Source organism: Daldinia vernicosa, assembly GCF_022497035.1.
Source record: "Daldinia vernicosa strain CBS 139.73 unplaced genomic scaffold F5Y00scaffold_1, whole genome shotgun sequence".
Classification (NCBI taxonomy): Eukaryota; Fungi; Ascomycota; class Sordariomycetes; order Xylariales; family Hypoxylaceae; genus Daldinia; species Daldinia vernicosa.
Genome location: NW_025953917.1, coordinates 571,129 through 596,147, shown reverse-complemented (window position 1 = coordinate 596,147; position 25,019 = coordinate 571,129). Strand labels below are relative to the sequence as shown.

At 46.2% G+C, this 25,019-nt stretch overlaps 8 protein-coding genes across 8 annotated transcripts; 3 read left to right on the top strand and 5 right to left on the bottom strand.

Annotated features, from left to right (window-relative positions):
* Positions 1-12: 12 nt before the first annotated feature.
* Positions 13-2,597, bottom strand: F5Y00DRAFT_267460 (amino acid permease-domain-containing protein; the record flags this gene model as incomplete). Its single annotated transcript, XM_048012073.1, has 10 exons — positions 13-319; positions 374-590; positions 649-737; positions 788-1,424; positions 1,493-1,553; positions 1,612-1,647; positions 1,705-1,786; positions 1,852-2,005; positions 2,069-2,307; positions 2,358-2,597. 10 exons carry the CDS (start codon positions 2,595-2,597, stop codon positions 86-88), a joined length of 1,989 nt encoding a protein of 662 aa, XP_047870154.1. The 3' UTR covers positions 13-85.
* A 1,402-nt stretch (positions 2,598-3,999) lies between these two features.
* Positions 4,000-5,676, top strand: F5Y00DRAFT_3304 (uncharacterized protein). The gene is made up of 5 exons (XM_048013491.1): positions 4,000-4,226; positions 4,274-4,461; positions 4,523-4,818; positions 4,887-5,300; positions 5,361-5,676. The coding sequence occupies exons 1-5, from the start codon at positions 4,051-4,053 to the stop codon at positions 5,622-5,624; spliced, it is 1,338 nt and encodes a 445-aa protein (XP_047870153.1). The 5' UTR covers positions 4,000-4,050; the 3' UTR covers positions 5,625-5,676.
* An 18-nt stretch (positions 5,677-5,694) lies between these two features.
* On the bottom strand, positions 5,695-8,533 carry F5Y00DRAFT_222564 (uncharacterized protein). Its single transcript, XM_048005740.1, has one exon. It carries the CDS (start codon positions 8,378-8,380, stop codon positions 5,933-5,935), a length of 2,448 nt encoding a protein of 815 aa, XP_047870152.1. The 5' UTR covers positions 8,381-8,533; the 3' UTR covers positions 5,695-5,932.
* A 1,985-nt stretch (positions 8,534-10,518) lies between these two features.
* On the bottom strand, positions 10,519-13,613 carry F5Y00DRAFT_250307 (kinase-like protein; the record flags this gene model as incomplete). Its single annotated transcript, XM_048009717.1, has 5 exons — positions 10,519-10,968; positions 11,029-11,287; positions 11,336-11,550; positions 11,601-11,862; positions 11,926-13,613. The coding sequence occupies 5 exons, from the start codon at positions 13,611-13,613 to the stop codon at positions 10,519-10,521; spliced, it is 2,874 nt and encodes a 957-aa protein (XP_047870151.1).
* A 738-nt stretch (positions 13,614-14,351) lies between these two features.
* Positions 14,352-15,744, bottom strand: F5Y00DRAFT_222560 (uncharacterized protein). The gene is made up of 5 exons (XM_048005739.1): positions 15,590-15,744; positions 15,214-15,453; positions 15,124-15,159; positions 14,701-15,045; positions 14,352-14,624 (listed from the first exon to the last, which is right to left on the bottom strand). Exons 1-5 carry the CDS (start codon positions 15,602-15,604, stop codon positions 14,388-14,390), a joined length of 873 nt encoding a protein of 290 aa, XP_047870150.1. The 5' UTR covers positions 15,605-15,744; the 3' UTR covers positions 14,352-14,387.
* A 2,330-nt stretch (positions 15,745-18,074) lies between these two features.
* F5Y00DRAFT_256719 (uncharacterized protein) lies at positions 18,075-20,875 on the top strand (the record flags this gene model as incomplete). The annotated part of the gene is made up of 2 exons (XM_048010464.1): positions 18,075-18,710; positions 18,785-20,875. The coding sequence occupies 2 exons, from the start codon at positions 18,075-18,077 to the stop codon at positions 20,873-20,875; spliced, it is 2,727 nt and encodes a 908-aa protein (XP_047870149.1).
* A 314-nt stretch (positions 20,876-21,189) lies between these two features.
* On the bottom strand, positions 21,190-22,563 carry F5Y00DRAFT_256718 (uncharacterized protein; the record flags this gene model as incomplete). The annotated part of the gene is made up of 1 exon (XM_048010463.1): positions 21,190-22,563. One exon carries the CDS (start codon positions 22,561-22,563, stop codon positions 21,190-21,192), a length of 1,374 nt encoding a protein of 457 aa, XP_047870148.1.
* Positions 22,564-23,175: 612 nt separating this feature from the next.
* Positions 23,176-24,852, top strand: F5Y00DRAFT_222552 (uncharacterized protein). The gene is made up of 3 exons (XM_048005738.1): positions 23,176-23,575; positions 23,654-23,911; positions 23,964-24,852. The coding sequence occupies exons 1-3, from the start codon at positions 23,499-23,501 to the stop codon at positions 24,643-24,645; spliced, it is 1,017 nt and encodes a 338-aa protein (XP_047870147.1). The 5' UTR covers positions 23,176-23,498; the 3' UTR covers positions 24,646-24,852.
* The last annotated feature ends 167 nt before the right edge of the window (positions 24,853-25,019 follow it).

Sequence of the window (25,019 nt, the reverse complement as noted above, 5' to 3'; positions counted from 1 at the left end):
TACAGACCTAATCCGACCCCCTATTACCTATTCCGAAAAAGGTATATAGGAACTTCATACCTAGCGCTGTTCTATGTGCTGTACATCACCCACCATTCCTTGCCGGGGCGGACGGAGTTATGGATAACTGTCGTAGTGCCCATACGGATGAACCTCTACGGCGATTGGGATTGGGTTCAGCCTGAAATCCCGCATAACTGGACTCGTGAAGACCACGGATAATACCTATGGCTAGGTCTGGGTTTGAAAGGTCCACGAGTGACCACTTAGCACCTCTCCAAAGTTTCAAGGCAACCCATACCAATACGAAGATGGCAACCTAGTAATTCCGTGTTAGATGTTGTTACCCCTATAGGTAATTTTGGATGCGTACGAGAAGATATGACGACAAAAAGGGTTCAGTATAGAACCCGTTCCACAACGCAGCCCCATCCAGTACCAGAAGGATGAGTAAACATCCGCCCAACCCTAGATAGGCCGTAACTGGTTGCCCGTTACTTATATATGGGTAGTCGTTGTCGTCCCGATCGCTGAAGCGCTGAACACGCGACACCTTTCGTTCAACAAGTTCGTTATGGTGCTTGCTGATGCTAGTAAATATATGTCAGACTCTTCCAGGGCTTCTTTGATGTAAGTTTTGTGTTTTACCAGTGATAATACCGAATAAATGCCCAGCATTCGCAGGCCCAAGCGATCAGCACTCCGACAGAGCCCATCTCGGCAAGAATATTGATGAACTAAACCGGGTAAGCAGAGTTCCAGAAACTACAAGCATCTAGGGTCTCACAGCGCCTATCCCACGATTTTTGGACCCGTTATCTCCTGTTTGGCTTTCTTGGCTCGACCCTATCTGTGACTGATCTGGGTGATTAAGTTGTAGGAACGGTACCCAAATGAAAGCGATGGCAGATACAGTCATCGCCCGGATTGGAACTCTGTAGCTGTTGGTGCGTCCAAGCCATGCGAGGATATTCAAATACCAAGGCTCGTCTGGACCACCGTCTATCTGATTAGTTAAACCGAATAGCGTTCTAGATGCTACGTAAAGGTTTGTATTGGCACATGACAACGCGGTGAATACGAGGAACGCGTTGAAGGCGCTCGCTATTTCCGCACTACCGCGAACTTTCGCCACGAGGACGAATGCCGACTGAACGGTCTCGCAGCTATCGTAATTCAGCCAACCGACCCGGGGCAGTCGACAATCGGTAGGGTCGACGCTCAGAGATACCAGGATTCCGCTCAGCGTATATGCAATACACGCGAAAACCGAGATCCATTTCGACGGAAACCTAATGGTTTCTCCAATATTACTGGCCTGGTTGCGCTTATGGGCCGAGGCAGTGGTAGGACGAGCTTCGAGCGCGGCGGCTGCTGGAACTTCGACACCAACATAAGCGAATGTTGCAGTAGATAGACATATACTAAACTAAGACTTAGTTTTTGGATGTCTACCTAGGTAATTAAGTGTAATTATATTAAACTTACTTACCACAGAGCAGGAAACCAACTTGACGCTGCGGTATCATCGAACGTGATCGGTTGCGTCCAGCCTAATGGTTTAGTAAGTGCGTACCTTCTAGCAAGTTGAATCAAGTAAACCTAACTCACTATGTTTCTCGTTGGTATCTTGGGGAGTCTTAGTAGCTAAATACTACTATTAATATGGATTCTGATCAATGTGTTGATTCGACGATATCGTACCGAATATAAGCGTTGCGATGCCGATAATGGCCAGGAAGAGTAACTTGATGATACCGGTAACGACCTCAAACCATCCGTATACCTATAGAAGGGTTTGTTAGAGAGCTTTCCCTGCCGGGTATTTCAGATAAACGTCGAAGCGCTTACATGAATTCCAAAACAATTAAGGACTATCAGTATTACGGGTACAAGTAAATATAACACTCCGACGTCGATCCCGACATATGCGTCGCTAGTCCAATAGTGAACCTCCTCAGCGGTATATGCTATTAAAGCAGCGAAGGAGACCGAGTACGTGAACCTATGATGCGTTAATAGTGATCTTGTATGACACAATTAGGTACCTAGGGTTTCCATCGCGAACCAATATGCGACTCCAACGGTAATCCCTAGCTCGAAATCTACAAACTCGCGTACGAATACCGACATGGCACCGGGGACAGGCCAGATGCAAAGTAGTTCGGTAATACATTGCGTAACTAGCCATGCTAGTATTCCGAGTAACAAGAAGGAGATGATAACGGCCAGGAAACCGCCTAGCTCCAAGATCTGTCCGCCGCGCCAGTAGAGTCCTGTCCCTAGGGTGGCATTGACGGCGATCATCTATCCTTATTAGCTACCACGTATTTGCCAGCTACTAAGGTTTCACTCACAAACACATGAATAGGGAGTAACCTCCTGTGCGTGACCCTTCCCTTCTTCGTATTAGCCCGAATTGGAGACAGCGTTTCTATACGATACGTTTGGGTATCCAGATGGCGAGTCTCATTATTACTTGGAATAATAGAAATTGCCCCAGCGTCGTTGCCAGAGTCATTTCCTAGTGAAAGATCCAAATTGTTGGACGAATCCCATGCAGTATGAGACCGGCCCCGTGTGGCCTCGGTCGCCATTTTCGGGTTTCTGGCCTGATTATTATTATTATTGTTATTCCAGTTCTAAATAACTCGATTCATTATGAGGGACTCGAGTAATATCGAGACCAAGAAATTCCCGTGGATTGGTTGCGGGCTTGCAAGGCTCTGAGGATGCTAGCTTCCGTAGCACATGTATGCACCGCCGCCACCATCCGCGCCCCCCCTTCTCCTAATCCTATTGTATTGTACTAATTGTACTACATTTCGCCTACTTTGGCGAGGCTTCCTGGGTTATCTGTTAACGCTGCTGGCTGCGCCGTAGCGCTAGTTGACCGAGCGCTGAGTTCTATCAGCTGAGGCATTTTTGTATACAATTGGGCCACCCCTTGACTGTCTTCTAATCAATTGACAATAATTGTAAGTTTTCTACGCGAGGGTTTGACTTATATCTTCTGTGATTCTCATAGGACAAACGCGACTTTCCTGGGGCTCATTGATATCTTGGCGTCAACAAGAACCATGAAGAAATATGCCAATGGTAGTTAATCATACCGGAACTATCTGACTCCTCATCATTAAAATCTGGTAAAGGGGGCTCCTTATCTAGACTTGATACGCGGTGGCTGCGTTACAGAGCTGCCATTGGTTTTCTAAAAGCTCTAAAAGCTTAGTCCCGTCATATCAATCCTTCCTAGGTACTTTGGGCGTATTAATAGATCGCCACGCATTGGGTTGCCTCATCTCACCTCGCTTCCTATCTTTCAAGTCACGGTAATCTAGCGAAATACGCCTACGAGTTCTTTCTATAAACCCCAACCTCTACTTCATACTTGAAACTGGACTGTCAGCATGTTGGTAACTCAAAATACCAGTACACGATACCTTAAGGAGGACAGCTTACTGAGACTTCTTCAACGACTTTTTCCGGGTCAGGCTGATTTCAATATTCGGGTTAGTGTCGGTCATGTCACACAGGGATTCTGTAGCATGGGCTGACTGACGTATTGTACCTAGCTGAGAGATGACCAGTGGTGCTTCACTGCACCTAGTATAGTCAGCGAGGTGAGTTCTCTTCTATAGGTATGCCTTAGGTATCCATCTAAGGCATATCACGCGGTGCCTACGAAGTTAACATAAGTTCAGAATGACATCAAGTAAGCAAATAGATGTATTATCTGACATATTCTGGGAAGTTAAGTATCTAATAGAACCAGCGGGGCGAGAGACAATTGAGTTGTCCCGATGCTGTGTCTAAGCGTGGCGCATATTGGCGGCTGTTTGGCGGTGTAATGTTGTATCGGATACCCCGTGTCCCTCGCATACAGCATTGATTACTCAATATATGTACCTCTAAAGGGTTCACGAACTGAGAACGTTATACATATATATATACTTACTTTGCCAAACATACCTATGTCGTATATCAAAGCACATATTAGTCGAACTAGCATATCGAGTTTAGGGGGACTCGATTTGCTGCTATACCATAATGTCTCATATTAACAAATGCTTTGTCGATCAAGTTGTAGCTCCCATTAAGCTCATAGAAGTTTTACCCCAAAATCAATGCGATGAAGAGCAATCTACTCGCCAGATATCTACAGCACAAGAGATTGAAGATTGTCTAAATCGGAGTAAGCCAATCGACCATTCGCATCGTCACTTGTATGTATTGATAAGGGAATAATTGGGTTATCGCTGAAATCTTCCAGGTCTATATGCCAAAGGACGTCGTGGAGTTCCTTGCAAATAACTAGGGGATTGCTGGAGCTTTTCGTTTCTAAGCACGGTATAAGCGACTCGTTCTGGGACCTGCCGTCATGTTTCTACTACCGGAACGACGATGTGGAAATAAACTCCTGTCTTCCTGTTACTGTGAATAGGATAGGCTCTTCAATTGGTAGGTATTCGACTTGACCAGCCGTTTCGATGGAAATACACAATCGCTAACTGGATACAAGAGATCTACTACACAATTCGTTATCCCGAGCTGAAACCTAATGGTGGAAATTGGGCTATTCGTCAAAGCGGTCTTTATTATCGATTTGACGCATCGACAAATCAGACCGTATCGGTCTTATTTAACCCAACGCCAAACTCGGCAGCCCATCAGAAGATAGAACATTTCTTACTTGGCACAAACTGCGGCTCGAGAAACTTTCCAACTCCGTGGATTATCCACGAAATACTGTTTTCAGTATATTTTCCAGCATGGAGAGAGTATCTCGCTTTCTTGGAGCGAAAACTGCTTCCGGAGGTGAGCTGATTGCCTATCCATAACGTACCTAACCCATGACGAAAATCCTAATCCTCTGGTGAATATAGACAAGTACTACATTTGCGACGTTTATAGACGAGCCGTTGCGCGTAGGATACGATAACCTCAGTGCTTTGGCAAGCCTCGATAACCAATTCCTCCAAGTAGCTACCCTCTTGTCTCATAGTGAAGATGTCCTCAAGGAACTTCCTTCCATATTCATCCAGGAGGGCTTGAAGAACATAGTGCCAGAGACAATAGACGCGCTTGATAATTACCGCCGTCGATCTATAGCTCATTGTCGCGTTGCGAACCTTCTACAGCAGCGAGCGCAGACCACTGCACAACTCCTGGCTAATACTTTATCGTTCCGAGACCAGATCCTTGCCAAGCAGCAGAATGGCAACATGTTGCAACTGAACAAGTCAGCTGTGTTCCTCACTACGCTGACTCTTCTTTACCTCCCAGCTTCCTTCGTGGCCGTGAGTATGATACCATCCCAACTTGTTCTACGATGTTGTGCAATCACTAATTATCACAAGACTTTCTTCGGTATGAACTTCTTTGATTTAGACTCGGACTCAAAACGGATCGTCAGTACTCCTATGATATGGATATACATAGTATCCTCTATCCTGCTAACGATCATTACCTTCTTGGTTTACTATTGGGTACTGCATCATGATAACGTCGTTGTCAATAAAATGTCGCCGAAGGTTCATGTGGGGGACTGGAGAACATTGGCGCGCCGTGCTCTAACGATAAAAGGGGACTCGACGAAGAAGATTGAAAAGCTGCCTGTATAAATACGTGATAGTTGTTATTTATGCCAAGCCAATATATTTATTATCAAGCAGACTTACTTAGGTATATGAGTAACCAAATTATGACTCTTGACATATTCGAAATATCGCTATGGAGCCAACAATCAGTACCTAAAATACGAACTTAGATACATCTGAACCTCTGGATTACATTTCTTCACTGCAACAGACAATGCGACTCTTCTCAAGCTACACTTAAATGGTCTCTATGGATCCTTTCTACACAGGTATCCACCCGTTGTTGACATATCACATTGTTCTTGTAAAGGGGCGCAGTAAGAACCCCTTTCTTATTTCTCGTCGAGGACAAACGTATCTCCGCCCCACCCAAATGCCCTATTAAGCCTCCTCCCATATCTCCTCGCAATCGTGAATGGCATCTTCCCTCGAGGATGCGGTTCGTGGAATTGGATTCTGCTCTGTTCGCCCTCTAATTTCTGGAACTGCCAGACGGAGCCGTATAGCTTCTCAGCCGTGAATAAGCCCGAAGATGTCATGGCGTATAGAAAGTCGTTCCATAAGATCTCGCCAGGCGATGACATTTTAGCCGGGTTAAAAAAGAGTGTCCGAAATACCTTAAGAGAGCGAGCGTTGACGGGGATGGAAATTGGTTCAGGTTTTGGGTCTTCATCTATGACGACAGTTGCTGTCCCCGTGGCGGCGTTAGAAGATGCGTCTCTTGTCTTGGCCTTGGTCTTCGGTGTTAGCGCTTCAGCCTTGTTGCCGGCAGCTCCGGCAACTTCTCCGATATAGATGGTAGAGAGGGGTTTATACAAATCAGCAATGCTTGGGTCCAAGGTTGGTTCTCGGCTTTGCGCTTTTGTTGTAGATGGTGGGGGATCAATCCAGTCTGGTGTACGTTGAAGCATGCGTGGTTGGGATAGAACGCGATGAACAGCCGTACCCTTCAGGCTCCCACACTTTGTATTTACAATCCGATCAATGGCTACCCAAAACTGGTCGAGATGTTGCTCAGCTCGCCGCAGTTCCTCTACGTTCTGCTTAGTCCGGCGCTTCTCATATGGGTAGGCGAATCTTCTATCAGAGGGGTTGCCGATCTGGGCGACCTGGACGAGGTTGATATCTCGAAGCGCTTCCATCATCATGGCCCATGGTTCAGTACGCTTCTTATAATCACTTTCGATATCGTCCGACAGATCGACTAAAGTCGTCTCAAAGGTCCTTGCCCACGGCTGATACAAGTCGAGCTGGCTTATGCAATGCGTAATGATGGCTAGATCACCAATAAAGCCGGTCATCTTCTGCGATACTAGTTCCTGCGCACGTGGTTCGGTTTCAAGCAGCCTTCCCAACTCATCGACGATCAGCGGCAGGCTGACCAAAAAAAGGTCATGGCCGTCCTCCCATAGCGTACGGAGAATCCAGAGGAGCTGGCGCTCAAGAATGCCCATCTTTACGCCGGGCTTCTCGTATACAGAAAGCTTGGTCGAAGTAGAGTTCGGTGGCGGATGGCGGACAAAATACTTACGCCAAGGGGGAGAAGCAACAAGGCCGTCCCGAAGTCCACCTGGGGGGCCTTTAGCTGTTTGGATTAAATAATGACGGAATTTGAGTATAGCGTTCATCAACTCCTCAGGTAAGTCTTCAGTAGGTGATATGACGGCCGCATACTTCATCTGTAGTAACTTTAGTGCTTGGGCCTGTTGGTACAGCTCCGAAAAGACCTCAAGCTGTAAGTAAGACTCGAAAGCAACTGACCCATAGACGCGAGCCCAGAACGTCTTTTGATGAGCTGTCCGAAAGACGGGGTGTTCATCTCCGTAAGTATCCTTTAATAGCTCTTGCCGGTGTTCCTTAGTCTCAATGAGCTGCTCAAGGAAATATGCTGGGTCTTCCCGCATGGCCCATAAATGGTCTTCAGCTGCAGATAGTCTGGCACCAAGAACTGACTCAATTCGGCCGAGATCTAGCCTGGCAGGTAGTCGGTAAGGCGCCTCTGCTGCCATCACGGCCAAAGAATCAAATCCGTTCGTTTCCTTTCCTGTCTTCAAATGTGGTTCAGGTTGAACGGGAAAGGTATCTGCTATGAGGTTATCGGCTGGAATATCGTGCAGTATATACTGGCAGCAAGTAACCAGAAATCTCATAAGCTTCTCCTGAGCCTCGAGAACGAGCAATCCCTCACCGGGGTGGAATTGCTTTTGGGTATGCATCCAGTCGAAGGCGTCGGGGTGCTCGTCCCACTCCCAGAGCTTGCCGTATTCACTAGCATTGTGAGCGCCATTAAGGGCCATAGTATGCTCGTTTAGGAATATAGGCCTTATACTCTTCGTGACTATACCTAGGTGCATTGCTTCAATGTCGGCGCTGGCAAATTCTGGCGGCGAATTACGCCCTCGCGCGTTCAGCAGTAAGAGGAGGGTTTTCGGTTTCAGAAGATCTTCCTGATTGATTTGCGGCAATAAACAGTAGTCCCTGAACTTTCCCCCAGATTTGCCTCCATGAGAATTGCCGGTTCGCCAGATAGCATCAAAATCTGGGCGATGCGTTACCGCCATGTCTGGCCAAGCATCTAACAGAATCTTCTGCTTCTGCTGCTTCGTTTTCTTAATCCAGCGCTTTTGTATTGTTGCTTCATGGCGCATAAGAATCTCGCGTAGGTTGATATAGTTGCTAAAAACATTACTTGATCTTGCCTGAGCCTCTTGACGAACTTGTGTCGGTGATGCGATGATTACTGATGGGTCGAATTCTCTCATGAGGGCATTCGCGTCCATGCTTCCTAGTCCAGATGCCGTCCTCAATCCTGAGGAGGCCGTTGCTAGAATAGAATTCTTAGATCTTATCTTCGGCGATTATACCTGGGCGACTACGAGAGAGTGTTTGCATTGAATCAGTTTTGGGTATCAATTATTATATCACGATAACCCTGTTACCTAGGTACGAAGGTTCCCAATCTTAGCACCGTATTTTGTACGTATTTTGACTTATTAATGTGGGTCCGTCACCACTGGGCACGGACCACTACTCGTATGTAAGGACTCACTGGTCCACGAGTAGGGAATGCATACAAATTGTAAGCATCAGATAGATTCCTCTCCTTTACTTAATCAATTAATCATCAACACTACGAGACCTACCTAGATACGTATTATCCGTCGGAGACATTTTTTACGCTCGAACTTTTGGAAATTATTATGCGAAATTGATAAGGAAATTGATAAGTAATTGATAAGTAATTCATTAATAAATGATAAGAAAATTGATAAGAGATTAGATGTCTCCGACGGATTTTCACGTGCGAGCCTGCGAGCACGTGAAAACGCTTGCGCGAGCTTGCGAGTGCATGCGTTTTCCTAAATTTTCATTACAAGAGGCAACCCCGTTGGATTGCACAATAGCCCTGAGTTTACGACCAGGCCAAGCCACGCAATTGATTTGATTGGTTGAATCCCGCAAGGCCGCAGTGGCCGCCCTGCCTCGCCGCGGGGGGTCACGGGCGCTCGGCACGTGCTTCGCACGCGCCTCGCACCCGTGACCCCCCGCGGCTCGGCGGGCGGCCACACAAGCCATACAACAAGCCCCCTAGCCACACACAACCCAAGATCAGGTCCACGGTTCGAATCCTCGACCTCGCATCCCCTCGCATCTCTTCCTTTCTTTTATACATTACTACGCAGGCAAAAGCGCGGCGCTTTTGCCTGCTCCGTAAGCGGCCAAGAGCTCTAGCCGTGGTTGTGGCCGTAGCTAATCCAATCGCCAGGCCAGGAGCCTGTAGCTAATCCAGTCCTCATTACATAAGCAGCTTTCGTCGAAATCTCGACCAAGTCCACTTTATCGCAGGATGCACCCAATTAAATCTCGACGAAAACCCACTTTATTACAAGATGCACCCAATTAACGCAAGCAAAAATGACCAGGGCACTTCCATTTACAGTAATTTTTTCAAAATAGGAAGGTGGGGCAAACTCCCATAGAAAAAAAACGCGACACAATAACCCTTCGTAAACTCAGGGCAAACTCAGGGCATAAAACTGTATCACGGGTCCTTGTGTTGTGATACTAAGACGCACATTAATACCGTACCAGCCACGCGCTAAGCTGAAGGTCGGATACCTAGCGGCTTGTCCACTAAATTCAGGTGGCTTACCACTATATTTATAGCGACATCAGCCACTATAGCATATGTAGCTTAAATAAGACCGTGCGGTCTCCTTCTTACTCGCACGTGGCTTTAGGTTTCACACGATCATGTACTCGATACTACTTCTGTAATCGCATATAACCAGGTACTATCTACTCGTCAGGATTCGAAACATCCTGACCTTGAGCGGGGCTTCGCCCCTAGGTCAGGGACTTTTAGATGGAAACGTACTTTTAGATGGAATTTTCTGTAGCTACTTCAATTAGTATGGGCCTTGCACCCAAATTTAAGTACCACAGGAATAATGAATATCCCAGTAGTTACAAATTCAAACCCCTCATTATGTAAATTAACGTACTTACGAATGAAGATGCAAACGACGACGAGGATGGCGATTTAGGTAGTAGTAGTAGACGGGGACCTTACTGAGGCAACGGAGATCAGTCTGAATGCGAATTTGATGATAATAAAAGGCGTTGCGAGGTGTATTGTGTGTAAATGAAGCATTCGTGAATATTACGATTACTGAATCAAAAGAGGGGTTTATTACATAATATGATCCTACAGCATTAGACACTTGCATGTAAAATAGACTATTCATTTTTAACGAAATACATAATTTTGTATGGGAAACGCTAGTAAAATTTTGTACTAAAATTTCCATTTAAAAGTACGTTTCCATCTAAAAGTCCCTGACCTAGGGGCGAAGCCCCGCTCAAGGTCAGGATGTTTCGAATCCTGACGAGTATTCATTTACTAAAGCTAAGGTCTTCACTTAAGTCTTAAAAGGCTGATTTTATATAACATCAACCCAGTGGCAACGTAAGCTAATATGATGATGTATCCCCCATCTCCATCCCTCCTATTTTCTTCACTGAAAATCATAGCAGTAACTTTGTCCCTATAACCAATTTCAGGGAGTTCTTTGATTTCTCGAGGCTTTTCTCTATCTCCGAGATGAGGTAGAGGCAATTCGATCAGTAGCATTGTACTGTTACCACTCTTAGACGCTAAAGCAAAGAGCCGCGAGTTCTGCTTGTCCATTAAGAGTTTGCTGATGAAATAGTTCCTGAGGGTTGTATCACTATTAGGTATTGGATTTCCCCCGCCAAAATTTCGGATGCGTAGTTGGTTTTCATAGAGTACGACTGCGAATGTTTGTTCGTCACTTATTGCGGTAATGGTTGTGAGAAGGCGGCCCCAGTTGCCACTATCGACATCCTGCAGCCAGTTAGTTACTTTAACGTCAGGCTTTCGTTTAATATATAGATCAGAACCTACACCCGATGGTGTTTGGGCCGAGTTTTCCACATGCCTAATCTTAACCTGTCTGGTGAGTAGTGATAGGTAGGAAATCTTTATATCATGTCTTTCGGATATATCTGGTTGAGTAATATAATAAAGAGCTGCATCGGAAGGGAACGACAAATGTGTTACGCTTCCCGCCGGGGCGTCCACTTTGAGTCTATCCCATGGTTCTTCCGCAATAATTCTGTACTGGAGTTCGTCGCTGGATGACAACAAACTTTCAGAATCACCCCTGATGTAACGTTAGTAGGAATTTACCAGGGACGATAGATAGTACTACCTCGGGATTCTGCGACTGAGTAGATCGCTTATTTTGGCGTAGTATATCCATGAACTCTCTAAGTCTCGATGTACTACGCAAGCAATGACTTCACCCCCTGGAGATATGGCTATTCGATCAAGACCATTGCGAGTATCTACAGGGAGTTCGATTTTGTAGTTTAGGTCAAAATTCAGCCCTGGCAATCTGCCACCCTTTATATCAAAGAGATAGACCTAGACAGCGCATTAAGTTCTGTTCTATTTGCCATGCAAATAGTACTTACGTAGGAGTGGCGTCCCGTTATTGAAGCAATTAGATATGTCTCATTTAGCTTCACGCTTTTCCACGCGCCCGTTCCCCGTAGTTCGTAATATGGAACCCTCTTATCACCACCTCGTCGCTGGAAATATTGTAAGTCATATAACGAAATACAGGTATCTGTCCAATGGGCGATGACTGGCTCATTAGGGGCTATAGAGCATCCTGTAACAGCTCTTGCATTAGGAATCCACCAGCTTTCTAGCTTCGGTCCGTCAGTTTTCTGACTGATGAAAGCAATGTTAGCTGCAGGAGTACAGTCTTGGAAGCGGATACTCTTGTGTACTTACTATCTTACGGGAAATCGAGAAATTATCCTCGAAAGGATTCCGGGTTGGGTATGACCTTCGTATTGTTCAGGATTCTCGCTTAGCATATGATAAGCCGCTGATGCAGCGAGCAGTTTATCCCTAATGCGCCTAGCAGGCTCCCTCCGTCGAGGATCTAGCTCTAAGACCTTCTGCTCAATATAGTTTAATACCTCTTTCATCACCTTGCCTTCGCCAGAACTCCTTCTATTGGCCTCCTTGATTAGATTCCTGTGGTGCTCTTTGATTGCCGGATGAGGTTTTGGTGGTGTACGATACCGACTGATGAGGAAAAAGTGGTCTTTATCTCCTGCTCTAGAGCTTTTGGATGTAGCTGCTCTCCTGTCCGCGTAGGCGTCAATACCCTCTTGTCCTTTGTTGATATATGTTATAACGACGCTAATAACACATCCCAGAGACCAAATATCACTTTTTTCGTTCATATTCCGTACTGAGATAGTCGACTCGGGTGCGAGGTAGGTACCCTCTAACCGGCGATTTACAGTATCTGATACCGAAGTGTCACCTCTCCTCCTCTCAAAGAGAACGCTGATATCTTGGATATCTTGATCAACTGTGTTAGTGTGGCTATGTGATACTTTCACACGCGACATGCCGAAGTCACTAATTTTCCACACCAATCTTCCATGTTCCTTATCATAAAAGACAAGAACATTTGCTGGCTTCAAATCCATGTGATAACAGACCATCCGATTCCCGCTGGAGTCTCTGATCTCGGAATGAAGAAACTCCAAGCCATCCGCAAGGCCCGATGCACATTCTAGAATGTCAGCTTTTTCTGATTCAAGAATCGGAGGAGCATTGCTGCGCATCCATGCCCTGAGGTCGCATTCCGCAAGCGGCATGAATATGCTGAATATGCTCTCATCAAGCTGAAGGCTACCGAAAGTCTCAACGATGTTCTTAGATTTACGAGGAGTGCATAGAATCTGCTTCATGGTTCCTAACTCTTTCTGAAAGTGGTCATTTTTCTCAAAATCCTTTCGAGCCATTGGCATGGGCTCCGAATTCACCATCGACGTAGACTTATTTACCAAGTGTCCTTTGGCTATGACGACGCGATAAACCACACCATAAGAACCCATCCCGATTTCCTCTTCATCGAACATGTAAGGCAATCTCTGCTTTTTCCCATCGGCCCACTGAACATCCCCGCCATGGAGTACAATAGGGCAAAAGCAGGGTTGCATATCGATGAAGCTGTTAATATCAGGTCCATTATCTACCCCGAATATTTTCTCGAGTTGTTCGCGCTCTGCTGGAAGCTGATCAATCCGAGTCTGACCATCGTAGGATATTGGCCATCTGTCAGCATCAGACGGACAAGTGAGAAGTTTCCTAGTAAAACATCTAACTGACTCTATGCTACAGCGGGAGTAAATTAAAATAGCCAAAAAGCTATGGAGACTCCGCTCTTCGACTCGAGAGGTCAGCAAATCCACAGTTATCCCAGGTCCAAAATACGTTTCTAATGAATCGTTAGGAGATACCAGGCTGCAGAATAAGCGCCTTAAGTTGTAAGGGGCTAGAACTGCTTGGGTGGTACCGACTTTAGCAAAGCGCCGATCGGCAATGTCCCGCCTTTCAAGTTTCTCGTGGATTTGACTATATAAATCCCTAAGTATCTCATTATATGTGGGAGAAGCCATATTTGGAGAATTAGCTGTGGGAGACTGGAGGCTGACGAACACCAACATCAGATTATAAGTAACATATTAAATCTAGTAGTGCGGTAATATAATACCTAGTAACTACGATCAATGAGACTAGGTTACGCGGCTAGCATGGGAGCAGACAATATCGAGATGCTCATTATAAAAGCATACGTAGAGGATAAGCCGCATTTTCCAGACCCCGGCAATTCAACGTAAGAACGCCGTGTGCAACATAGAATATATTCCATAAAGGAGGGCTCCTATCTGGCTGTGACCTCGCGGTTGCCTACACCTTCAGGTGCCGAGGTAGGTACCAGATAAGGAAAATAGGGGCTATTGGATTTTAGTCGATTCAGCTCTGCATGGATTTGGAGGATCTGTCATACATACGGGCTAAAGCCAACTTCTTATATATAGGTACCTTCTATGTACCCTACTCTCGTTTTTTACGCTTGACCCGGGGAGATGTTTTAAAATAACAACCTACCCGGGTCTTAACCTGTTGAACTCGCTGAAGAGATCTCATGAATTTTCAGTCCAGATCTATATATAGGTCCCCAAGGTAAATAGGCTGCAAGCAACTTAGGCCAAGTCTTCAAGAAGCGTCTCATCCGCAGCACACCCTCAAGTAAATTTCCACACACCAACACGTACGACCAATTAAGTTCTTATGGTAGTTGCTGATAAGCATTATGTCGTACAGCAAGGGAAGCCGGCAAAAACAACAAAAATGCTCAGTTAATCATGGATTAGTAATTTGATATATAATTACAACTTAGCGGACTCTTCCTTGATGAACTCAACCTTGTTGGAGACAATTCCGACATTTTCGAGCTCGACTTCGACGATATCGCCGTCCTTTAGCCACAGCTGCGGCTTGCGACCCATTCCAACGCCCGACGGCGTTCCTGTCCAGATAAGATCACCGGGTAACAGCGTATGGCCCCTGCTCAAGAACGCGATAGTTTGCCTGACATTAAAGATCTGATCGGCTGTGTTACTCTCCTAAATCTTATGTCAGCCGCCCATCTAAGTCGCCACATGTCTATGCCCCGCGTTGAGGCTCTATTCATTTGCTTACCTGTACTGTCTGTCCATTCACTCTAGTACTGATCTGAAGTGTTTGTGGGTCTTTGATGATATTGCTGGTGACGATGCCCGGTCCATACGGCGCCCAGCCGTCAAACCCCTTACCCAACGACCACTGGCCACCACCGCGCGCGACTTGCCAGTCACGATGCGAGACATCGTTTCCGACAGCATATCCGAGGACATAGTCGAGCGCTTCAGACTCCGATACGTCCTTAGCCTCCTTACCGATAATGACGACAAGTTCAACTTCATAATCTAGCCCTAGTTCCTCCTGTGCAATTGGGTGGATGGGGATAGGGTCCGTAGGCCCTGACAGAGAAGTGATCGGCTTGAACTGTCCGGCGGGTTTAGTACACGGTACAACCCTACATACCTAGGTATATTTCAGACGAGATAAAAAGAGCCCACTTACGAATAGAACTGGGTATTTCGGTATCGGAAGATTGGCCTAAAAATATCTCAGCATTCTAATTGAGACTTTGTGTAGATTAGATAGGCTAACCTCTTTCGCGTGCAGTGCGTAGTTAAGGCCTAGGCATCGGACGGTCTTGACGTCCTCCAATGCGAGAGGTGCTAGAAGTAGTCGGACGTCCGCAATCTGATCGGTAACTTCATGCTTGCCAAAGATATCCCCTTTGATGACACGTGCTCTCTTCGTCTTAGCAATGTCCGTCACTCCCTCTGGTAGAATAGCATCTCCATAGTATGTTTTGCCATTCTTGGCCAGAAAACGAACAAGTCTCTAAGAAGGGTCAGCTAGATGAGCATATAGATACCTTAGGAGATAGCCAAGCTTAATTGAATAATTGAAGTTACCTCTTAGGTACCTTGTAATAGGATTGGTTGGCTAAAATACTGAGGGGTTAGGTATCACTTACTGAAAACGTCGGCATGGTTTCCTTTTTTTTCCTATGAGAGGATAGGATTTAAATTCCAGTACAACCAAATTTCAAGACAGAAAATTGCTAAATTTTGACAGCGTAATGAATAGTATGGTATTAAAGCTGGTTATATGACTTTATACATGTTGAACTTGGGTGGAGTAGGATATATATTAGTTAATACAATAGGGTAGGGGTAGGCGAATGGTCGGGGTTTCGGTAAAGTCGGGCGGTATTGCGTTTAGCCTGTCTTGTCTATCCTGCCTATCCTGCCTCTCGTAGTGGTAAAAGATAACCCCGAGGCCGGAGCGTCGGATTCCCCACCTACCGGCAGTTCATCAACTCCCCCTCCCCCTTTTTCTTTCGCGCTTTATAATCCCCACTGCATGTCCGACGGGCAATTATTAATATATCATTAATCTCTGCTACCAGCCTGCGCTCATATTCTGTGGGTATGACGCGCAAAGCTACATGTATCCTAACACGTACTTGCTTACAATTTTAATAGGTAATCTATGCGATATCTTATTAAATCAACATGGGTAATGAATGACATTGAATACGGAGAAGTGAAATTCTGCTGGCACAATCCAGTATAATTGCTCCCTCGGCATGTAGTCGTAAACTACAACGAATGAAACTCACCGACAACTTAGTGTGTACTAACCGGACATATCTGAGACAGGAGTTATCATATAATTATTGACATACCGATATCGCCGTATACGAACTTATAAAGTATATGTTTATCTTGTTTGCTTGTCCAAATCTCAAAACCTCAATTTCCAGATCTTTAGCTGGCCTTGAAGTCCATCAAGCTTAAACCAATTACTGGTGAAATAGCATCTCTAATTTCTGGTTCAAGGTGCCAACGAAAAGAATATAGGCATAACCAGTGAATCAATATAGTCAGTCGCTCGTCTTATATTGTAAATTGTTAACCTATTTGGGGTTGCCCCCCATAGACCGACTGCGTAGTATAACTACGCTGTGAGCGGGGGGTCTGAACCTCATATTGAGTCCTCAGGTGAACCCGCTCGGACCCTGCATCGCCAACATATATAGGATCAAAGGTTCGTAATGCAAAGTGGCAGAAGAACCCGAATTCTGCGATAGATAGAACCCATATGAGAGCTCCAAGACCTGCACAGGCTCCCATTACAGATCCGAATGTAGTCCACAGGTCTTTACCACCACTATCTTCGTAACCATTGTTGAACGAAAGGCCATAAGAGGCCCAAGATGCGCTCCAAGCCCAACCCGTTAGCCAAAAGATGGAGTTCAGAGCATAAGCAGCCAATACCACTATGCGATAATAGAATCGAGGCGCCTTGAGCTCAATAACTAGTGGAGCGCCGTATACGACGCACGTAAATATTGTCTAAAGTAATTAGAACTGGATATAAGACATCGAATACAAAAAAAACCGTCTTACTAGGAAGATCAGATACTCTGGAACTCCAGAGTTAAAATAGAGGCCACTATCCTGAATAGATAGTACATAAGAGGCCAACGCGAAGACAATAGCTGAGAGAAGGATAAGAGTAGCTTTGGTATAGAGTAGGAACTTGGGAAATGTAGGTGCCCCGTGGGCAATTAGTCCTGATATTAACATTACAATAAGGATTAAGAGGTAGGTAGTCTTATTTAAGATATCGAGTAGCCAAATTTGTGATAAGCTAGAGTAACTTTATTAGGAGGTAGCTATCATGAGATGGATAGGTAAATTTGGGTGCGTTAACTCCTAAAAGACAATAAAGCACTAAGAAAGTCAACTAGACTATTCCGTATGCGAATCTCATTTATATCTTCCCTTTGCTATGCCCAGTTGTTGCCCATTGTCGGCCAGGTACTATGATATCAGTCTTTGATTAGTTTTAAGGACATTTGGCATTTTCTTTTTTTATCTTCCTGAGGGAAATTTCAGCGTAGGTTTCTTACCAATCTACCTATATCCCCTTGCGTGCGGTATGAGAAGAACTCTCATTTGGCAATTTGTAGCAGTAAAAGAGCCTTATTATTGAATTTACCTAAACTCTTCGTAGAGTACCTAACCTAGGGATCTTAACTGAGGTTATAGGTAATATTGTATGCCAGGTATACGCGAATGGTAAATACAGATTCATATCCTAGAGGTATATATTAGTTGTCTCCGGGGAAGTCGCGAATCCAAAGCGAAGCTTCCTTCTATCGCTGAAGATGTGTCATAATGAGTATCGGCTGTGGCTAAGTACCTGAGTTAGTTCCTGCTCAATATGCCCTTCCTTCCTATTTTATTGTATGTATATGCCAACCTTAAGTACGTCGCTTAATTTCGGGACATTGCGTGATTTATACATTATACATCTAGAATTATTCCATATCATCATTCACTCAATCCATTTCTAATTTCACTCTTATGCAAGGCCGTCCGTAACCGACTTTTCCAGACTGATATTAACGCCATGAATTAAACGAGTACGATTCATGCCAGAAGAACGGAATGGACCTCCAGGAATCTTTGGCAGATGATTCTCATCTGGAACCTGATGAGTATGCGCGGTTGAAAGGGTTATCGGTCGACTCCCAAGTCCAAGTTTCTCTTTTACTTGACCATTTCCAAAGGCAAAGCAATCATCTGCTAGATGATAACGTAGCCGATGACGACTCTCTTACTCAACTACGTATCCCGCGCCTTATTTCTCAAGTCGAACAACTTGATGGTGTATCTAGAGAGTCACTTGAACTATTGAGTCATGCTGCATCGTTGGGACGCGATAATAATCATGCATTTGATTGTCCTCCTCGTGTAGACTTTTCGCAGTTGAAATTGGAATCCCCCTTGCTCCGAAGCGATCCCGAATACGACTGCCGGGAACTTGCTAGGTCTATGCAGCAGCTGCGACGAGCGGATGTAGATCTAACAAGTGTTCCGCTGGAGCCTCTTAACGTTTCAAATGACGAGAGCTTGGATTTTCCAGAGATATCTTACCGATATAAGCAGATGATAATTGAAGAAATTCGGGATGAGAAGATAGATATCACAAAAGAGGCTCTTATCTATCTTTCCCGAATGCTGAAAGATGTCTGGACATCGGAAAGTCATAATGAGTTATTAAACAGACTTTCTAGCCGAAGAGTGAGTAATACACAAGTCCAGATTTTCTTCGGTTAGGTATTTTGCCTAGGTATATTACTAACTTGCATTGTTAGGTTCTTCGAGATTTAGCTCTTACACCTCCTCTTAGTCCGTATCCGCAGAACGAAGGCTATTTCATCCCTGAAGATGTAGCATGCCAAGTCCCGTTGTCTTCAGATAACAGCACGCTGCTCGATGATGATTTGACGAAGGCCGAAGCGGACCTACTACGAGAGGATGATTATCATCCCGACATCCCCTCCCTTGTAGACCTCGAACCACTAACCATACCCCCATCAGACGACTTCAAACTGCCAGGCGCAACACGGCTGAAAATTGACTCAATAAAAGTTGAAGGTCCCCTGAGCCCATTAAATTCCATACCTTCATCGTCCGAATTAGCTGTAGACATGGTAGACCTCGCTAGGTGCGTGGATATCGATCACGTACTCGACAAGCAGCGATCGATTATACCGGATGCTAAAGGCGTAAAGGATCCAAATGGGATATTTAGCGACGATGTTATGACCGCTTTTGTGGAAAAGGCAAAATATATTAAGAGAAGTATCGAGCAGGAAAAATTACAGGCCGCAGATGCGATGGCTAGAATCGAAATTCCTACGATGGATTTCTCGATTCCTGACCCCAACTGGAAAGAAATCGAGCCAAAACCTGCGTCACAACTGGCGTGGATAGAAAGGACATACGAGGCTTTTAATGTACCCCCATGGCCGAAGGACACTCAAGCAGAACGAGCTCTTCGCTGGTTCCCCTTTCCGTCTAAGATGGGCCACGTATCTATGAATGAGATAATCGTAGATGATGGTACTGCAAAGGTCTTGCTCAATTTCTCCGGTCCTCTCGAAGTGCCAACAAGTGGGGAGTATGTCTGGAAACAGCCAGGTCTGGCTATCCTTCGGGAATGGGATGATGATGATGAAGAGGAGCAAGAATTACCTTACGTTTCTGGCGAGGAAAGGAACATTGAGTCATTAGTGAGAAAGAGGCGGCTAGAACTCAATAACTCATCAGATTCAGCTTCGCCAGTCGGAGTAGTTCGTGCCCCTCAAGCCACGGGAACAGAATCATGTCAAACTTCACTTGACGAGCAGGGTCAGCACTCACACCTTCTCCTTGGTTGCAACGATGCTTCCGCTACGTCGACTCTACTTTCTAATTATCTCGACTTTCACATCCCAAAACGGCAAAAGAATATGAAAAGCTCCTTCTTCCCAACCTTTGCTAAAGAAGCAGACGACCTCAAAACAAAGGTAGATTTAAGTACCTCGGCGAAAAGTCTACTAGATGAAACATTAGTATCAAAACCAGAGCTAGAGAGAGAACCGGCGATTCCTGCTCCTTGTCCCCCGTTGCAACCAATCCTTACGCGCACGAAGATAATAAAGGCGCTAACACTTGAACGAGGTGTGCTCTCCCGGCTCGAGAAATCCCACCCAAATATTGAAATAATCGAACGTGACTTCGACCGTTGGAATTCTTCAGCATGGAATCGTAATTCAGTATCTCGGTCCCCGATTACGTCGCCATTGGCTGCCGAAGCGGACGTAATTGTTTCTCCTGCCACCGGAATCGTGATCATTACATTGCTTAGAGCTATACAGAAACCACCTCCGGGTCAGAAGGGCGTTTCAAAGATCCGGGAACGTATACGTAGTGTAGCGCTTCGGTACGAACGTCTCATCATCCTTGTATCAGAAGGAAATCGTGTTGATGAGACAGCCCGGAGCCTTACGCCTGCGGAGTGTGCTGGCTATGCCGATTTTGTCGGCTTCACTACTGGACTGGACACGAATGTGCAGGTTTACTATGTGGGAGGCGGCGATGATACACTTGTAAAATGGCTAGTCTTTTTTCTAGTCCGCCATGCACCAGACGCAGAAGCATTGGAAGACATAATTATCCAAGAGGAGTCGCTATGGGAGCTGTTCTTACGGCGGGCCGGTATGAATGCGTATGCTGCACAGGCTATACTCGGACAGCTCAAGGCGCCTGATGATATTCCTGAAGAGCGGGCGGGCAAATACGGGCTTCCAGCGTTTATTAGGATGGCGCCAAAGGAGAGGGTCCAAGCGTTCCAAAGTCTGATGGGTGGAGAAAGAGTGTTGAATAGAGTCAATGAAACTCTGGAGACTCAATGGGGTTGATGGAAGGATTGCTTAATCTGTGCTTGATATATTGGCTCTTATGCTCAGCAATATTCAACCTGATATGGTGATCGCGAGAATAGGGGGAGATATGGCTAAGAATTAGAAGATGTTGGCTACTTGCCTGAACTTGGCTTATCAACTGCTTTCAACAGCTTCGTTGTTAAGCGGGAACGAAGTAATCCGATTTCAAAAAGCTCCGTAAAGGCTCGTGTTAGCGAATAGTTCCGGGTGTGAAAAGCGATGATATCCTGAAATGAGTATACACGATTCACCTATGGGTATCATTGCCATCTAGCCCACCATACGTCTTCCTAAGGCCCTGTTTCCTCAGAGTTATTTGATATACTCCATATCTTCAAGCTACTTTCTTTATTTCGTCTGCGCATCCAAGGCGACGCGGACCTTGAAATATCGCTGCTGCCATCGCTTTCCTCGCTTTCCTCACTTTCCTCACTTTCCTCGCTATCGCTGCTGTCTTGCGAGGATGGCTCGTTATCTCCATCGTCATCCGGAAATTCCCAGGATCCAGAACAAGTAGCGACTACAGTACCGCTTTGATGAACGCATGTACTTCCCACAGTCGACTGACGGGCAGCATCCCAACTCCAAGCTGGTTCGTGTGCACCTTCGCGAGTCCCGACACCTTCCCACATCTTAACAGCGCCGTTAGTCGTCCCGGACCAAACCTCGAAGCCCCCTTCTTCACTCCCGCCTTGTCCGGGAAACACATCGCAGCTGATACGCTGGTTACCGAGCGCCTCGCGGCCAGCTAGCCACCCGAGTAATTTCCCCGTTACGCGTACGTCGTATACCAGGACGCCCGTCGACTTGCGCTCGCCGAGCAGTAAGTACCGACCGCAGGGACTCCAAATCGCCTGAGTAATGCCGTCGCCACCAATGCATGCCTCCTCGTTGGCCGCGCTCGCGACGCTCCACGTGGCGGCCCAGGATCCGCCAGCCTGTGCGAAGTCATATAGACCAACCCAGCGGGTCCAGGTGCCAGCGGCAACAAGGCTGGCGAAGTTCGCGTCGGGGGGTTGGGCGGCGAGCGAGGAGATGGTACCGCGCATACCGACGCCGCCGCCTTTGGATATATGCCGCTCCGAAGGGATGGTCTTGACGCGGAGGACGGGCTCCTCGCCCGTGCGAGTCACGTCGAAACGCGCCAGGAGGTTGCGGCTACCGGCGATGAAGTGCGTGCCTGGGGAGGGCCAGACGAGGGCGGTGGCGGTGAGGAAGGTTTCGGAGCGGGCTTGGGTTAAAGGGTAACTGGATGCTGGAGACGGGGATGAAGATGGGGATGGGGATGGGGAGGCTAGGTAGAAAAGCTGGATGGGATGGTCTCGGCTTGAGACGAGGAGTTGCTGCGTCCAGGGCTCCGCGAGGCGGAAATACGGCGCTCCGGCTAGGACATTGCTTGGTTCCGGGAGTTGGATGCTGGCTTGGGGCGTGAGCTCGAGGGGCCGGCTAGCTGTGGGGGAGAGCAGGTCTTCGGGTATGATGTAGCCCGAGATTAGGTTTGATGAGGACGATGTTAAAAGGGCGGTGCCGTCCGCAGTCCATTGAGCCGTCTCGAAGTAACCTTGAAGTGCATCGTCTGTATCGTCAAGACGTTGTATTATATCCCCAGTCGAGGCAACAAGTTCTACCTTGTTGCTATGAGGAGGCGTCTCTTTGTGATCCATGCCGGAGAGGGAGAGCTTCTAGTTTTTTATAGCTTCTCATTTCTACGAAATGCGAACTATTAATGCATAGGTAGGTTCCCTATGTTAGGTAGGTAGACTTTCAAGACGAATTGTGTCGAACTAACCGCTATACCACTAAAAGGTTATTTGGTAATAGATTTTATTCTATTATGCTTTATATTCTCTATCGGACAGATAGTCATATCTGACAAATTGTCAAAAATGATATGAGTGGAACTAACTACGTTGGGAAGTAAAGTAAAATCGACGATACGCCATCAATAACGGTGACGGCAGGACGGAACTGAAGTTGGTGGATCTTCATGTACAAGGTTTCACTAAGAAATAGTAGGTGTGTTAGCGGAGTACTACTATTGCTTGTATTGTGTTTAATAAGCGTTTTTACACTATAATCTACCTAACGCACGCTAGCTCGCCCTACTATCAAGCTTCCGATGCAGGGGCTAGCCTAACTCTGGCTGTCTGGGTCCCGCCACACAGCTTTCCGCCTGCATCCTATCACATGCCCCAGATTCTAGGCAGGTGCTGATAGGTCGCCTATCATACTAGGAACTCGTTCCTGATTTCTGACCTGAAGTTCGCCGTAAAATCGAAGCATCCATCTTCAACCCTTGGACTTTGAAAACAAAAAAAATAATCGCAACTGCAGCAACTGCATAAAGGGTTCCGTCCTTATCCGCCATGTTATAGCAAGTAGGCTATCTATTTCTGGCGTGACGGACGCATTCCATTTCGATCGCCTTGAGGATATCCTTGACGATCGTCAATTAACCTACCTTAGGTAGTCAGCTTAGGTCGACCTATTCCTTAGCCATCTCAGCAACCATCCGGTTTTAGGACCCCTAAATTACTTCTAGAATTCCCCAGCTTTGTTCATACCCTTCGATATCGAAATTTCAACGTAGAGGATTGCCATGATGGACAGTCTCTTCGTTAAGGATCGCTGTGACGCGCTCCGCGAGGGCGGCTTCACCAACTTCTTTATCTCCATGTTAGTGGATTTAATCCGGCAATCATATTTATAGTACCTAAGATCAAGCAATACTAACCACCCACCATCTACGTCTAGTCTAATCGTGATCGGTATCATGCTATCGTATGTCACACAACACTATCGAATCATTTCCCGCGGAACCTCCGAAGGAATATCTCCGTACTTCGTGTTACTCGGTGTCACCTCAGCGAACTCGCAGTTTGGGAACATCCTCACCCTGCCTCAATCGCGAGCCGATGTTGCCTGCTGCAAAGTAGTTAGCCCCTTCGAATGTATTGCTGGATTACTCGGAATTGTGCAGATTGGAACACAATGGGTTTGTTTTGCTATCATGTTGGTTCTCACCCAAGCAATCTTATACGAAGTTGTTACTGACCTGATATAGACTTGTTCTATTCCTTGTCTTCTTCCGTAGGGAGGACGCTGACCTGTCGGACGATGAATGCGAGCGAGACCCCGACCAACCGACCTGGAGGACCGCTGTTACCGTAGCAGCTTTATGCTTGGTTCACGGTCTACTCGTCGTTATCATATCAGCTGCATTTGCGTTTGGTGCTCCCTCGTACCTAGGTGCGTGGGCGAATTTCTTGGGAATCATGGCTGCTGCACTCGCAGCCGTTCAATATATCCCTCAGATCTGGACTACATACCGCCTCAAGCACGCTGGTAGTCTTAGTATTTTGATGATGTGCATACAAACCCCCGGTGGGCTTCTCTTTGCTGGTAGTTTAGCAGCACGTCTTGGTTGGGCAGGTTGGAGCTCTTGGGGAGTATACGTCTTGACAGCCATCATGCAAGGTATCTTATTGTTTATGGCCATCTCGTACGAGTGGCCGTCGCAGGAGGAGCGCCGTCTGTCTACTCCGCAACCGCAACGTCCTCCGTATAACCGACGTACAACACCCAGGGTCCTACCTTCGCCAGGTCCATACTCTGCCCATTTACAGGCCTACGGCGAAACGCAAGAAGAAATCGAACGTGCATTAGACCGTGAGAGCGTCCAAGGTGTAGGAGAAAACCAACCTCTCCTGGCACCTGGTGGAATAGGCAGCTCAGGTGTTCGTTAGCTTGCCAGCCTTGAAGAGTAAGATATCTGCTCTATCTCTCGTTTCTCCAAACATCTGTCTATTGACCACGAGAATGTCTATGTCCATTTGCTTTAAAGTTGGCTGAAATTGTGTGTTACTTGTTTTATGAAAGGATAACTACCTAGGTACCTAACCTATAACCTACCTCTAAATATGAACTACAAACAAGTAAATATGATATGTCCACATGTGCAAATTTAATACCCGGACCAGCTTCGTACGTGAGACTAAATTGAGTGAAGCATGATGCTTTCATTTCATTCTTGATAGTCCTATTTAAGTAGTATTTAAGTAGTATAGGAGTAAAGTAGGGGCACACGAGCTAAGCTACCTTGCTACCCGGTAATACGACC

Bases quoted from the DNA above. Each gene is read 5' to 3' on its own strand.
- F5Y00DRAFT_222560 (XM_048005739.1), bottom strand. The intron at 15,046-15,123 runs GTAAGTGGGCTC...CCCGCCGGACAG, and splicing joins CGAAATACCCAGTTCTATTC to TTCAAGCCGATCACTTCTCT. The intron at 14,625-14,700 runs GTAAGCAAATGA...CATAAGATTTAG, and splicing joins TGAATGGACAGACAGTACAG to GAGAGTAACACAGCCGATCA.
- F5Y00DRAFT_3304 (XM_048013491.1), top strand. From the start codon at position 4,051: ATGTCTCATATTAACAAATGCTTTGTCGATCAAGTTGTAGCTCCCATT. The intron at 4,227-4,273 runs GTATGTATTGAT...GAAATCTTCCAG, and splicing joins GACCATTCGCATCGTCACTT to GTCTATATGCCAAAGGACGT. The intron at 4,819-4,886 runs GTGAGCTGATTG...TGGTGAATATAG, and splicing joins AGCGAAAACTGCTTCCGGAG to ACAAGTACTACATTTGCGAC.
- F5Y00DRAFT_222552 (XM_048005738.1), top strand. From the start codon at position 23,499: ATGATGGACAGTCTCTTCGTTAAGGATCGCTGTGACGCGCTCCGCGAG. The intron at 23,576-23,653 runs GTTAGTGGATTT...ATCTACGTCTAG, and splicing joins ACCAACTTCTTTATCTCCAT to TCTAATCGTGATCGGTATCA. The intron at 23,912-23,963 runs GTTGGTTCTCAC...GACCTGATATAG, and splicing joins TGGGTTTGTTTTGCTATCAT to ACTTGTTCTATTCCTTGTCT.
- F5Y00DRAFT_222564 (XM_048005740.1), bottom strand. From the start codon at position 8,380: ATGGACGCGAATGCCCTCATGAGAGAATTCGACCCATCAGTAATCATC.